Source organism: Dysidea avara, chromosome 13 (assembly GCF_963678975.1).
Source record: "Dysidea avara chromosome 13, odDysAvar1.4, whole genome shotgun sequence".
In the NCBI taxonomy this organism is placed as follows: Eukaryota; Metazoa; Porifera; class Demospongiae; order Dictyoceratida; family Dysideidae; genus Dysidea; species Dysidea avara.
The window spans coordinates 5,027,523-5,041,482 of record NC_089284.1 but is presented as its reverse complement, the minus strand read 5'-3'; the positions used below and the strand labels follow the sequence as shown (position 1 = coordinate 5,041,482).

General features: G+C 36.7%; 1 protein-coding gene across 4 annotated transcripts; it reads right to left on the bottom strand.

Moving 5' to 3' along the window:
- Positions 1–4,011: 4,011 nt before the first annotated feature.
- Positions 4,012–10,754, bottom strand: LOC136242782 (fibrillin-1-like). 4 transcript variants are annotated; one of them, XM_066034258.1, is made up of 26 exons: positions 10,523–10,754; positions 10,273–10,464; positions 10,104–10,218; positions 9,415–9,815; positions 9,141–9,360; positions 8,890–9,089; positions 8,722–8,838; positions 8,565–8,672; positions 8,352–8,471; positions 8,163–8,285; positions 7,985–8,107; positions 7,807–7,929; positions 7,634–7,753; positions 7,457–7,582; positions 7,063–7,188; positions 6,866–6,994; positions 6,687–6,806; positions 6,439–6,561; positions 6,258–6,380; positions 6,084–6,209; positions 5,909–6,034; positions 5,646–5,768; positions 5,325–5,459; positions 5,157–5,276; positions 4,585–5,079; positions 4,012–4,529 (listed from the first exon to the last, which is right to left on the bottom strand). In XM_066034258.1, the coding sequence occupies exons 1-26, from the start codon at positions 10,749–10,751 to the stop codon at positions 4,174–4,176; spliced, it is 4,419 nt and encodes a 1,472-aa protein (XP_065890330.1). In that variant the 5' UTR covers positions 10,752–10,754; the 3' UTR covers positions 4,012–4,173. The 4 variants fall into 4 exon arrangements, with proteins under 4 accessions (XP_065890330.1, XP_065890332.1, XP_065890331.1 ...); XM_066034260.1 differs by lacking the exon at positions 7,807–7,929; XM_066034259.1 differs by lacking the exon at positions 7,985–8,107.
- Positions 10,755–13,960: the final 3,206 nt, after the last annotated feature.

Below are 13,960 nucleotides of genomic sequence, written 5' to 3'. Positions count from 1 at the left end.
GTTATCCTCTTCTCTTATATAGGGAATCAAGCAAGCGGTGATTGTGGGATTGAATTCTGCCAAACAACCTGTGATTGTGGGATTCAATTTTAATACATTAACCATAGTTTGTTTTTTTTTACTTTTGTAAATGTAGCAATTAAAGTAACATGATTAACACTAGTCTCTTAAAATTGCTATATTAGCAATAATAAAATCAAACAACTGTTTGATGTATTAAATTTGAATCCCACAATCACAGTTTGTTTGGCAAAATTCAATCCCACAATCACAGCTTACTTGGTTCCCTATATAAGAGAAGGGTATAGCAACTATAGGTTTTGCCAATTAGGTGAGTCTACATGCTAAAGTAGAACATATTAGTTATACCATGGGCACTCGTGCTTTGCCTGTATATACGCACTCGCCCTCAGGCTTGTGCGTATATATCAGCCAAAGCACTCTTGCCCATGGTATAACTATTACATATATTATAAGCAGTACAAGACAGCCTATAGCCACCTAGAAACACTTGATACAATGGTAAAACACCAACTCTTAAAGCCTGATTTGATTCCCACTGTAGGTAACTTTTTCTCTTTTTTTTAAAGCTACTTTTAGGAACACATTTTATGAAGGCCTTGACTGCTCTATTAGGGTATTTGAGCACTCTATTAGAGTATGTCGATCTTTATCTTTTCAGCCTCACTCCAAGAAGGCCAGATAATCAGCATGATATCATTCTGAAGGGGGCTAAGCCCCCCTTCTGCTGCCTATGTTAGTATGTACCCTACCTTTACATCCCTCCTCAGTAGCCACGTATCCTGAAGGACACTCAATGGCACTAAGACATTTGTATGATTCTATTGTATTCATGCACGTAGATTGATCACTACAGTTGTGTAACTCTCTCTTGCACTCATCAATGTCTACACCAATGATATAACATTAATCATTAATGACAGACCTGTTATATTCACATCAAATTATTATACAGTTGGTTGAATTTATTTCATTGTAAAAACATAAAACATTAATGGGTAAAATGTATGGATATAACTGCCTGTTTTAATTGCTGCAGACCAAGCATATATATTTACCAAAGGAGTGACCAGAAATTTTCCCTGGCTGCTCTATTAGAGTTAAGGGCTCTATTTGAGGGTGACTGCTCTATTAGAATAACTTACCATTTGTATATAATACTGTACTAAATTTTTAAAATTCTTTATGAAGGTAGTCGACATAATTTAGTCTCTAAATGAGATTACCTTTACATGTTGACTTGTTCTTTCCTGGTTCATAGCCATCTTGACACTCACACTCATATCAGTGATCCGCTTTTGTTCAGTGACGCAAATGTGTTCACAATCATGGAGACCAGTTTTACACTCATTGATGTCTACACAATAAAATATTCAAATATAACACACATTTGTTCTGCGACAATTCCAACAACATGGCTGCAATGGTGCAAACATAATTATTTTCATACACACTAACACAGTATGGTTAGGAATGATGTACACTACTACACTTTACCATTGCATCGTTTTTGGTCTTAACGCAGTTTAAAGCCTTCATTACACTCGCACTGATAAGAGCCTGGTAAGTTAGTACATGCTTATGGGTGATATTTTTGAGCAAGAAAGCCCAACTGAAACTGATTATGATCCCTAATATACAGTACTACTGTACTGTATGATAATTCTGTTGAAAGTAGCTATATCATACAGTAGGACTATATATTATGGATCATAAAAATTTGCACCTTTTCACAAAAAATGTTGACCAGAAACCAGCCCCACAATCCCTTCATGGCACCTTGCAGTATTGGTAAAGGTAGAATTAAACACAAAAATGTCTTTGGAGTGACTAGCTATATAAAAGCACTTCAAATAAGAAGGAGAAGATGCTTATTATACCTAGATGGTCTATATATTCGCCCATACACCTAGGTCGCGATTATTATATCTCTTCGGGCAATCAGTTTCAAGGCATAGTGATGGCAGAAAAATGAACGAATTTTTATGCGGGTAAGAAGATGTCTTTAAGTTTGCAGGCACCAATTAATAAAGGTAATGAACAAGGATGAATTTTAAATTAGACGGTGCATGGGAGGCTGAAGCTTTTACTATGTGGTGCTGGCTAGAAAGATGGTAGAAGCTACAATACAGGTGCAGTTGCATCAAAAGCATACATGGACATAGAAAGAGTGAGAATAGAAGAGCTAATCTCTTCTAAGAATCAACAAGAGGGGGTAAAAAACAGCTGACAAACATCGAAATACTTTAATAGAAGAGTCAACTACTCTAATAGAACTTTATATTCTTTAAATACAGAACAAAGACCAACTCTTAGACCCTTTGAACTTCAACTTTGAACTCGAACCACACTGCAGCATATATGTTGTGCCCTTTATATGATAGCTAGTTACCACTGCTAGTTAAAGTGGCTCACAACACTTAGTTAAGGTTCAGTCAATATTATTGCCAAATTCGATCTCAGAAAGTTAAATTTGCAAAACCTGTTAGGACATGCCCCCTATATAAAGCATGTTCCTCATGCTGAATGCAGGGTGTGCTTCTTGCACTACACTACTCAGGGGCGGATCCAGGGGGGGGTTCAAAGGGTTCCATGGAACCCCCCTTTTGAGAGAGCCTCTCTTACTCGAGATACTCTAATAGAGCAGTCACAGTAGTCTTTTGAGGAACAGTGTAGGAAGCTATGTATCTAGGAAATATAGTTAGTGAGGGCATCTATGGTGAGGGGCAGCTATGGTGAGGGGCAGCTATTTCAGGTGATGACTTTTTTTTTTTTTTTGTCTTCAACTTACAGCTAGGCTGAAGTTGCAATTCCAAAGTGGAACCCCCCTTTTTAAAAGTCTGGATCCGCCCCCGCTACTACGTAGTTGATTTTTAACCCTCACTATAGATGACTCTAAATTAGCACCCCCCCTGGGAAATTCTAGATCTACCCCTGATAAAAAAAAGTTTATAATTACCTCTAATGGCTTTACTTTATATTTGTAATATACTCTGCACTTGTTTTTTATGTATATAGCTACAGGCCTATATACAGCTATTGTTATTCATATTATAGAAAGGTCAGATGTTCATTGTTATATAGAGCTAGCAGGCATAAACTACAATTCTTGGGTCATACAAAATTGCATATTTTGGTAATTTTGTGTTGGGAATATTATTGTGTGATATTAATGGAGTATCAAAACATTTTTGGCAAATTATATCTATATCCCATAATCAATTAGTTCATTGTTCTTTATAAAAGAAGGAGTCTACTTTTGTCACATTTGGTAGCCTTTAAGAACATCTCTTACGTTAACTTTTGGTAGCAGAAAGTTGCCATTTTGTCAATCTCGAGTATCTAGCCCAAAGTTTTAGAAACTATCAGATTGCTTTAAAAATTAGCCAAAAGTGACAACATTTTGTTATGAAAATTGACAGTCCTTTGGTAATTTGTGAGCAGCCATGAATTGCCAACTTTGGAACTAGATCCCACAATTGATTAGTTCATTGTTCTTATAATAGAAGTAGTATGCTTATTGCCAGAATTGGTAGCTTTTAAGCACCATCTTGTGGTTGTTCAGACTGCAAAATTTGGAACTATGCCCAGTTTCCAGTTTTGGAAACTTTTGGCCTGCTTGAAAACTATTGAATTGCTTAAAAAATTCCGAAAGTACTGAATATAACTATATATATAGCAGTAGAAAAAAAAATCAAAATTAATATCTAAGGTACTCCTAAGTGTCACTGCATTTGTACTTTTGTTGGCTGACTTGAGGCTTTGTGTTGTTAATGTCTGAGTTACTGTATATGTACAGCTTATTATTACATAGCTGAGATGTGATTTAACCTCAACTTTAAAATTAAATCACACTATAAACCATTTCTGCAGCCTTGGCATTGCATCTGTCAACATTAGATCAAGCTGATATAACACAAGATATTCAAATCACAGCCTTTATGTATAGCACAGTTGTGTTGTTCAACGCTTTGTAGTGCGAACTCATAGTCGCAGTACCAATTTTAATATTCTTGTACATGTGATTAAATAAAATACAAAAAAGTGCTCTAATTTATATGTAATAAAATCAAATGAACTGCATTAATAAATAAAATAATTAAAAAGTCAGTATACATAGTAATTTGATCACTGGATTGTTAACTGTTTTAATTATACAAACTGCACTGAAGCAAGAAACCCTCGATACTTGTTTGGTGTGTTCCCAGTGAATGTCATTGTCATTCGTGATCCTGTAGAAGTTACCACAGTATCATTATGAATACCACTACAGAATTGTGTTAGTTTTTTGTCAGGAGTGGCTTTTTTTCCACTGTACACTGAAACATTATCCAAATAGCACTCTGAATCTTGAACATCCGCATATAGAAATGTCAGCTTTACTCGTTGTTTTTTACTTGGAGCCACAATACGATATTGACAGGCCATTGGGTCAATGTACTTTGAAGGAAAAGTGGTAGGACCAAATGTACCTTCATCAGTAATTACTGTGTTACAGTCAAATGATCCTATAATGAGTTTACAACAATAAAAATGGTGATTTTCAAAGACTGTATATCTCACCTGTTACTCTTTCTTCTAATCCTCTATAGTGTAACTTAAACCCTTTCTGGTTAATAGCACCATCTGAAGTGAACTTGACTGTCACAGCTCCTGTTGAGCTGTGTACAGTGGTCGGTAACTGAGAACCACAATAACTACCCAGTGGTAATGAGTCAGCTTTTATGCCATTTAGTATGGTCACTTGATCTTTGACACAGTCAGCTGATTCCTCGATGAATAATCCATCAAACTTCAACTCGATGCTTTTGTATCTTCTTGAAAGGTCAATGACCCATGTACAGTTGGAATGAGGAGTATACAATGAGTTGGGATAGCCATTAGTAGCAATGGATCCATTAAACTCTTGTGTGGTATAGCCAGTACAACTGACAACATTGCATTTCATATTATCTGCTGCTAACACATAGGAAGTGTTACAGGAACACTGATAAGATCCTTTGGTGTTTGTACAAATGTGATCACATCCTCCATTGTTTGTAAGACATTCATTTATATCTGTGGCATAAAACATTGTATGAGACATGAACAACATTCATGTGTGTATGATTGGTGCTATGTTTAACTATACTCACCTTTACATCTTTTGCCATTACGACCAAGCCTATATCCAGGTCTACAGGTACACTCATAACTTCCCAATGTGTTGACACACTCATGAGCACACCCATGATCTCCTTCACACTCATTGATATCTGTATATACACTAGTAACTAATATCGTTGGAGATAGTATGTACACACCTTTACATCCTTCCTCAGTAGCCACGCGTCCTGAAGGACACTCAATGGCACTAACACATTTGTATGATCCTATTGTATTCATGCACGTAGATTGAGCACTACAATTGTGTAATCTTCTCTTGCACTCATCAATGTCTACACCAATGATATAACATTAATCATTATGACAGACACATTATATTCACACCAAATTAATCTGCTCTATTAGAATTAAGGGTAGGTGACTGCTCTATTAGAATATCTTATCAATTAAAGTACTAAATTTTTAAATTACTTTTTTACCAAAGTAGCTGACATCATTTATTCTCTAAAAGAGATTACCTTTACATGTTGACTTGTTCCTTCCTGGTTCATAGCCATCTTGACACTCACACTCATATGATCCACGTTTGTTGACACAAATGTGTTCACAATCATGGAGACCAGTTTTACACTCATTGATGTCTACACAATAAAATATCCAAATATAACACACATTTGTTTGGTGACAATTCCAACAACATGGCTGCAATGGTGCAAACATAATTATTTTCATACACACTAACACAGTATGGTTAGGAAGGATGTACACTACTACACTTTACCATTGCATCGTTTTTGGTCTTGACGCAGTTTAAAGCCTTCATTACACTCGCACTGATAAGAGCCTGGTAAGTTAGTACATATCTGGGAACAGTTGTTGTGTTCTGGAACCTTGCACTCATCAATATCTACAAGTGATTGGTATAACTTTAGCACACTTGACCAGTACTAGTTTACCTTTGCATGTACGCTTGTCTCTCTGTCTAAGCTCATAACCACTTTGACACTCACAGTGGTAGGAGCCATCTGTGTTAACACAATTCTGCTCGCAACCGTGAGTATCAGATGAGCACTCATTAATGTCTATATGAGTTAACAATAATTCCCACAACAGATGGTCATTATTATTACCTTTGCATGTACGTTTGTCTCTCCTAACTTTATAACCATTAAGACAGTCACAATAGTATGAACCGTTTGTGTTGACACATTTTTGTTCACAAGTGTGATTACCAATTCTGCACTCATTAATGTCTGTAAGCATATAATCAGCCGTAATTTCACTAAATATGGTCACTGATAACTACTTTACCTTTACATGTACGTTTGTCTCTCCTAAGTGTATAGCCATTGCGACATTCACAGGAGTAGGAGCCCTCTGTGTTAACACACTTTTGCTGACAAGTATGATTACCAGTAGCACATTCATTGATATCTGTATACAAGAAAAAGCTCTAATAGAACACACAGACATATTATAGTCAAGTAAGAACATAATTATCTTTTGCATAACAAACATCATGGTTTCTTCTTAACAACGACAACAGCATTATATTTCACCTTTGCATGTTTTGCCATCCCTTGCCAATTTGTATCCTTTCTTACACTCACACCGATAAGACCCCACAGTGTTGACACAAGAGTCACTGCATACATTCTTCTCTTTACATTCATTAATATCTATTGCAGCAGGGATCAGTGATGTGATTCTGAAAATAATTTGTACCTTTATAATGTACCTTTACAGTTTCCTCTTTCATTTCTTCTATAGCCTTGTTCACACTGACAAGAGTATCCTCCCGGTTTGTTTATGCATTTCTCATTTTTCTTGCACACATTTGGGTCGTCAGTAGTGCACTCATCAATGTCTATAACGTAATTCATGTAATTCACATATGTTGAGTGTGCTGGTATTAAACACTGGCACAACGTATACCTTCACAGTTTCCATTTCGCAATTTCTTGTAGCCATCTTTGCACTCACATCCAAATGTTCCAGGTAGATTAACACATTTCTTGTTAGGATCAGAACACTGAGATCTGTCATTGCATTCATTAATGTCTGCAACAAATAAAATGCAATAAATACAATTATCTGCTTGTGAAAGATTATGTGTCATAGTAGTTGCTGTACTGCTAGATCAAATGAGTAATGAGCTGCTTATTTTTTAAGAGGACATAGGCTGGCAATCAATGATAACAGTTATGGGTGGAACCCATGATCTGATTTAGTACTGGTATAAATTTTATAAGGTCTGTTTCATCAAATAAACAAGATCAATTTTCAGCACACTGGTTATTCAATTACAAAACCTTTGAAATATGCCAACCTTCACAGCCTCCACTTCTCAACTGCCTGTAGCCACTGTTACACTCACACCTGAATGAGCCTAGTAGATTAATGCAGCGCTGATTTGCTTGATCACATGATGTTGGATCAGCACACTCGTTAATATCTAATTAAGTGTTATAAAATAAAATTAAGTTCACCATATTCTCCTTCGTACCTCTACACTGTCCACTCCTTAATATATAGCCACTATTACAGTCACACCTGTATGTTCCTGGTAGATTAACACAATGACGATTTGTACCACATGATGTTGGATTAGAGCATTCATTATTATCTAGTTAACAATATAAAGATGTGATTTTGTTTCTTTGTCACATATCCTAGTACCTTCACATTTCTTATTCCTCAACTGATATCCACGATTACACCGGCAAGTGTAGGATCCTGCTGTATTCACACATGTTCCACCAGCACCACAGATCTCTCTGTTAGCATTACACTCATTAGTATCTGGTTGGTATATAAATCTAATTATGTTGCTTCACTGATCATAATTTCCTAGTACCTTCACATTTCTTATTTCTCAACTGATATCCACGATTACACCGACAAGCGTAGGATCCTGCTGTATTCGTACATGTTCCACCAGCACCACAGATCCCTCTGTTAGCATTACACTCATTAGTATCTGGTTGGTATATAAATCTAATTATGTTGCTTCACTGATCATAATTTCCTAGTACCTTCACATTTCTTATTTCTCAACTGATACCCACGATTACACTGACAAGTGTAGGATCCTGCTCTATTCGTACATGTTCCACCAGCACCACAGATCCCTCTGTTAGCATTACACTCATCAATGTCTACAGTAGTACATATACACATAGACGCTAACTATCTAATACTGGATAACAATATAGGCTACTGACCACGACAAGATTTCCTATCACTCTGTAACTCATAGCCACTGTTACAAGAGCACACTGGACCAGATGTCCTATCAGTACACTTGTGATCACACCCACCATTATTACTTGAACATAACCGTCCTGTAAATATCATATGGTGATTTACATGGTATAATTAGCTACCATACAAGTGACTCCTACACACACATCAGTAACATCATAACAAATACTCACTACTATAACAGCCTGTTTGTCCATTGGAACACTCACATCGATGACTACCTGCCATGTTGACACATTTGTATGTACAACCTCCATTGTTATCACCACACTCATTCACATCTGAATATGACACATGATAAATGGGTAATCAAAACATTAAAATGATAACCTAAACAGTTCCTGCCATCTATGTCTAGATAGTAACCATCATTACATGTACACTTGTAAGATCCCTTCAGGTTGGTGCAGGTATGGTCACAACGAGAATAGCGGCACTCATTAATATCTGAAATATACAATATCTACTTTTAATACTTAATTATATACATGTGTGTACCTCTAGCTTCAAATGTGATTTTAGAAAATCCAGTGTATCCTCTATTGTCAGAAGGCCCAGTTTGAAACTTTATGTAAGCAAAATGACGCCATGTTGAAAATATGTAGCGAGTCCACCTACCACACACTTTACTGAGCAGATACCTCTGATCATCTATTGTTCCGCTATACACAGCCACATGGTTCACATCACATGGTGACCTGTAATAATGATACTTTGAACATTTGCTTGTATGCAACTATCACACTTACTCAATGTGGATGTTAAACACTTCAATATAAATTTGGTATCCTTCAGGAACTTCGATGATCCATACTCTATCAGTGTTACTCTTATAAGGCCGAGGATAATCAGGGGCAGAGAATTGACCACTCATTCCCTTCAAGTGAACTCCATTAGCTGGTGGTACTATTGGAGGTGGTGTGACAGTCTTCTTGGTTGGGAGCCGGCTTGTTGATGATCCACGTGATTCTAATAGAACATGTTTCACATTTTATACCACTATAATCCACAACAGAAACTTACTGCACTGGCTTTTATAAAGAAGATTAGTCTGTTGTATATCTAATGGACTGAGGCCTGATGATTTTCCAATTGGAATGCCAGCTTCTTTTGAACTCAATGTTTTTGCACCCAATGTTTTTGTAAAAGCATATTCACTATAGTGCATTATGCTGTTGAAGTCATAAGTTACTCCTAGCGAGTCAACTGATGAAGTGGTCTCCTTATTAAAATTATGGCCTCGTCCAGGACGGATATTATTTAGGTGAACATTAATGTACTCATCCCTGTCAGGACGACTTTGCTCATGCCAAAAGCCAAGAACATGTCCAATTTCATGAACTGCCTGAGGGAATCCACAACCAACAGCAAGAGAAACTGGCTGAATATAATAGCGGCCGATCATCCCCACATAAGAGCAGCAACTATCATGAAAATTAGTAGTTAGTATACCGCCATACAATGCAATGAATGACTTATCACATGACTAGAGATTTTGGGTGGCAAAAGTCTGTAGCACAAAATATTTAATTTTCATATGAAAAACAGGCTTAATCTCCACACTGATTTCTAAGTGGGCATAATTTTTTAAAAATTTTGATGAATTAACACAATCTTGCTGAATTATTCCTTAAATTAAGTTATATGGTTTCTCATTCTTATTCTGAACTATGTATGATCTGTATGTACACTATCTAGAGTGAATGACTTACCCTGGTCCCTTGAAAAATAAGACACCTCCTCGATTGCTTGGTCTTGGGTAAAATCTTATACAAGTTTCAGCCTCCCAATGTCTCATGGCATCATAAACTGTTTCCTTTTGTGTTTCTAAGGGTTATAGCATATAGCTAACCTAACTATGGTATTCAGTCTATCTTTTACCTGATAAGCTGCTGTGAAGCTCATAGTAGACTATACCATCTGGCCACAAGCGATACCAGTGTGAAGTAGCAGCTCTCTTTGACTTGTTAGATGGTGGGTGATAACCATCTACCTCAATGTACTCATATTGTGGTACACCAGTTGAGTTATCAACTATCACTGGCCTGCCTATATCTGTCCCATCATAGTAAGCTACAATACACCACACAATTATGTGTTAACTAGATACATCAAAGTGAACTGTTCTTACCAGCATTTCCACAAGGACTGGATAATGTACGTATATACTGGCATTCAGCACACTGCAGCAGCAACAACACTAATACTAGTACAATATTAAGGCAAAGAAATGAACAAGAGAGTTCAGCCATTGTACACTCTCCCACAATCAGTTTGCTACGGTTTGTTATCACAAAGTGAAAATCTTCAGCATTTATTAGAGAAGTCCTGTCTGGCTTCTCTGACATCACTACTGTCATGTGGTGGACAGGTCACCCATCTCTGTAGCAACTAATTTCTAGTTGGATGGCTTCTACCAAACAGAATTGATGCAGCCAAATAAGGCATATGCGGTCTCCAAAGTAGATAATAACATTTAGCAGGCCACTTGTCTCCATGGTGGACTTGTCCATGTCATGCAAGGTCAGGGATTATCATCAGGAATATGTGTAATCATGTGGGTTATATAATTTCTACTGCTGTGTTACCATATGATGTCGTGTAGCTACATATACATATGTGCACTTCTGTGCAGACTCCAAACTAGTTACAAATGTATGGTAACTGTACAAAGCTTAATCTGAATAACTATATCAAGTTACTCTGATGGTCTGTGTGGCTTTCATATTAACAAGTCATATGATGAAACAAAATATCATTAAGGTTGGTTGTTTATTTTTTAAATGACAAATTAACCAGAGATGGAACATAATGAGCAGCAACATTGCTATATATGGTTAGTTTACTGAGGTATCCTTTTTGTGGTAATGTCAATATGCTTAACACAGCATGAGCTGCAAACCACAATCCTTACAAGTGTGCCACACAAATCCTCCATCTCATAATTATCTCGCTCATGATCAGTATCAACCACCCAGAATGTATACAAACTCTGAAGTCATGCATGAAGCGGAGACCTACTATATATAACTGCATGTTCATAAATTAATAGTTTTTGCAGAGGTATAGCCTAGTAAGGAATAAAGAATAACACCTAGCTAGCCTTATTTTAGATAGCTATACATGTGGCCATGCAGTTAGTTAATTAACCACAATGGACAGTAAGTCTACAAGGTGTGCTCAATGATGTAATGAAAATGAATTGATTTGTAGCTACTAATTAAGTGTTTGATATCATAATTAAGAAAATTAAGGAAAAAGGAAAGTTACATGTAGGATGATCTAATGGCAGCTCATTTGTGTGTAAATGCTACAAGATCAGTATTATGAATCAGTAGTGTTTACATAGTGGGTAGCTAGTGAATTCTGGAAGAACTGCTCACAGTTTGGACTGGGTTGAAGGGCTATACTAGCTGAGCTAGAGTTAAATTCATTTTCCACTAGGCTAATCAAACTAAAAGAATTTGTACCATCATTTAATGGAGATTTGCTCATGCTTAAAACAGCAGCTTAAATGGAAAGACCTTTACATATATGTAGATCAGTGGATTTCATTTGGTACTAGATTGTGCAGGTCCTTTTGAGCTATAGTCTACAACAAACTATAGTCTACAACACTTTATCAAGTTAAGGTACTGATGCATATCATACAGGACAAGCTACACAATTCAGTCCACACACTATGATGTAGCCACCATGCACTGTATTTACTTCAATGCATTCAATGTAGGATTGTTTAGTTGTATCATATACAAGCTACAATAAAGGTGAATACGACAACCATGCATGTAACTTCTGATCTTAAGATGCCTGTGATGCCTCATTTTACAAATGACCAACACTCAGTATTGCAGTAAACTTTAGCTCAGTTTACTGATTTGTAATTTGATTTGAATCTTAAGTCAGTTGTAGTGACAGTGCTGGGTTCCTTGCCAACGAGTCATAAACAGAACCCCTCTATCTGTTTGTTTCTACTCATGCATGTGTCATAGTTCCATAAAATACCATATATGGTGTTTCCTCAGTAAAATTTTACTAATTTTTCATGCACATGCATATACAGCGGAACTTCTCTATAGCAGACACTTTAGGGCTCCAGTTTTTGCTGCTGCAGCATATAGAGGCTTCCCTCATTACTATGATGATTGAAGAAACAAAACCAAAATCTTTGTGCTTATTACTGATGGAGATTCGCTGATTGTATCGAGAGTCCTTTAACTGAAGAGGGGCTTCCAGGCAGCCAGGCACCGCTATTACTAGGTTTGGTAACCTATAGTTGAAAATGCATTTCCCGCCTTAGCACATAAACTGATCTGCATGCAATATCAGCTACCTTGATAATCAGGACTTAAGCCGGCTTTTGGTGGTAACTGTATAAATTTTGAGTGAAGCATTAGGTATCTTAATTTTCAAGCATCCACACCGGTACCTCTTTATGGACACTTTGGAACTAGGCTTAAATTAAAACTAAGCTGGTTCACAGAAATGGTAGCCGAGGTACTAAACCACCACCACAATCTTTATGCTTTTCATTGTGGACTGTGCATGGAGATTATATTTGTTGTGTTCAGTAGTGTTTGTTAGAGTTTTGCTTCACAATTACCAAGATTTTTGAACTCTTGGTATCCACGGAAACAAAAGTAACATCTACAATGATACTATTATAATAAGGTAACACCACTTCCTGTACTTGCAAGCAATTATATTGCTTAGGTATCAGTGAGGTCACAAAGATATATGTGTTAGTATTGTAGACTAAGCAGGTAATGCAGTGGTGAATTCATTTCTATATCATGATCAGGAACTTAGCCAGTGTTGTTATACACATTTACATAGTACATCATATGGCAACAACAATGGAGTGGCCTAGCATTTGGAAGGGCGTAGCCAAACTATTATACATCATACCATACACCCAGGAAATCATCTCAAATACTGTAGCTACTATTACTGACCCAGGTCATAGGGTGCAGGCCAGCTGACAAACCATGTTAAGGCCAGTGTGTAGCTACCGGCTATATTAAAACTATTGTAGCTCAAATATGGCATAGTAGTACATGCATAGTATGCTTTTTAGAAATGTAAGCCGCAAGTCAGGTATAGTGACAGTTCCTTACCAACCATAATACAGAACTCATCTATCTGCTTGTTTCTGCTCCTGTCAGTATATATCCAAATATACCATATATGGCTACTGGCCTGCTCTGTGTAGTAGCCTACTAGTTAGTGAGCTAATAAGTATAGTAATTGTAAACTTGATTATAAGCAGCTGTTCATGCATGCTGCATGCATGGCAGTGTTTCCTCAGCAACTGAATATCTTTATTAATTCATGTATAATGTACAGTGGAACCTCTCTACAGTGCATGGACATTTTAGGACACTGTGTTCAGTGCTGCAACATAGCGGCTTCCCTTATTTTTAGTAAATATATGATTGAAGAGTTGGAACCAAAATATTTATCCTAATTATGAAGGTTAGAATGTGTTCGCTAATTCAGAGAGTCCTCAGGCTCTATCAAGCAATATATTGTACTATTACAAGAAGCTCTAGTGTTAAATTTGAAGTCT

Bases quoted from the DNA above. Each gene is read 5' to 3' on its own strand.
- LOC136242782 (XM_066034258.1), bottom strand. From the start codon at position 10,751: ATGACAGTAGTGATGTCAGAGAAGCCAGACAGGACTTCTCTAATAAAT. The intron at 9,816-10,103 runs GTAAGTCATTCA...TTTTCATGATAG, and splicing joins TTATTTTTCAAGGGACCAGG to TTGCTGCTCTTATGTGGGGA. The intron at 6,807-6,865 runs GTACATTATAAA...CTGCTGCAATAG, and splicing joins TGAAAGAGGAAACTGTAAAG to ATATTAATGAATGTAAAGAG.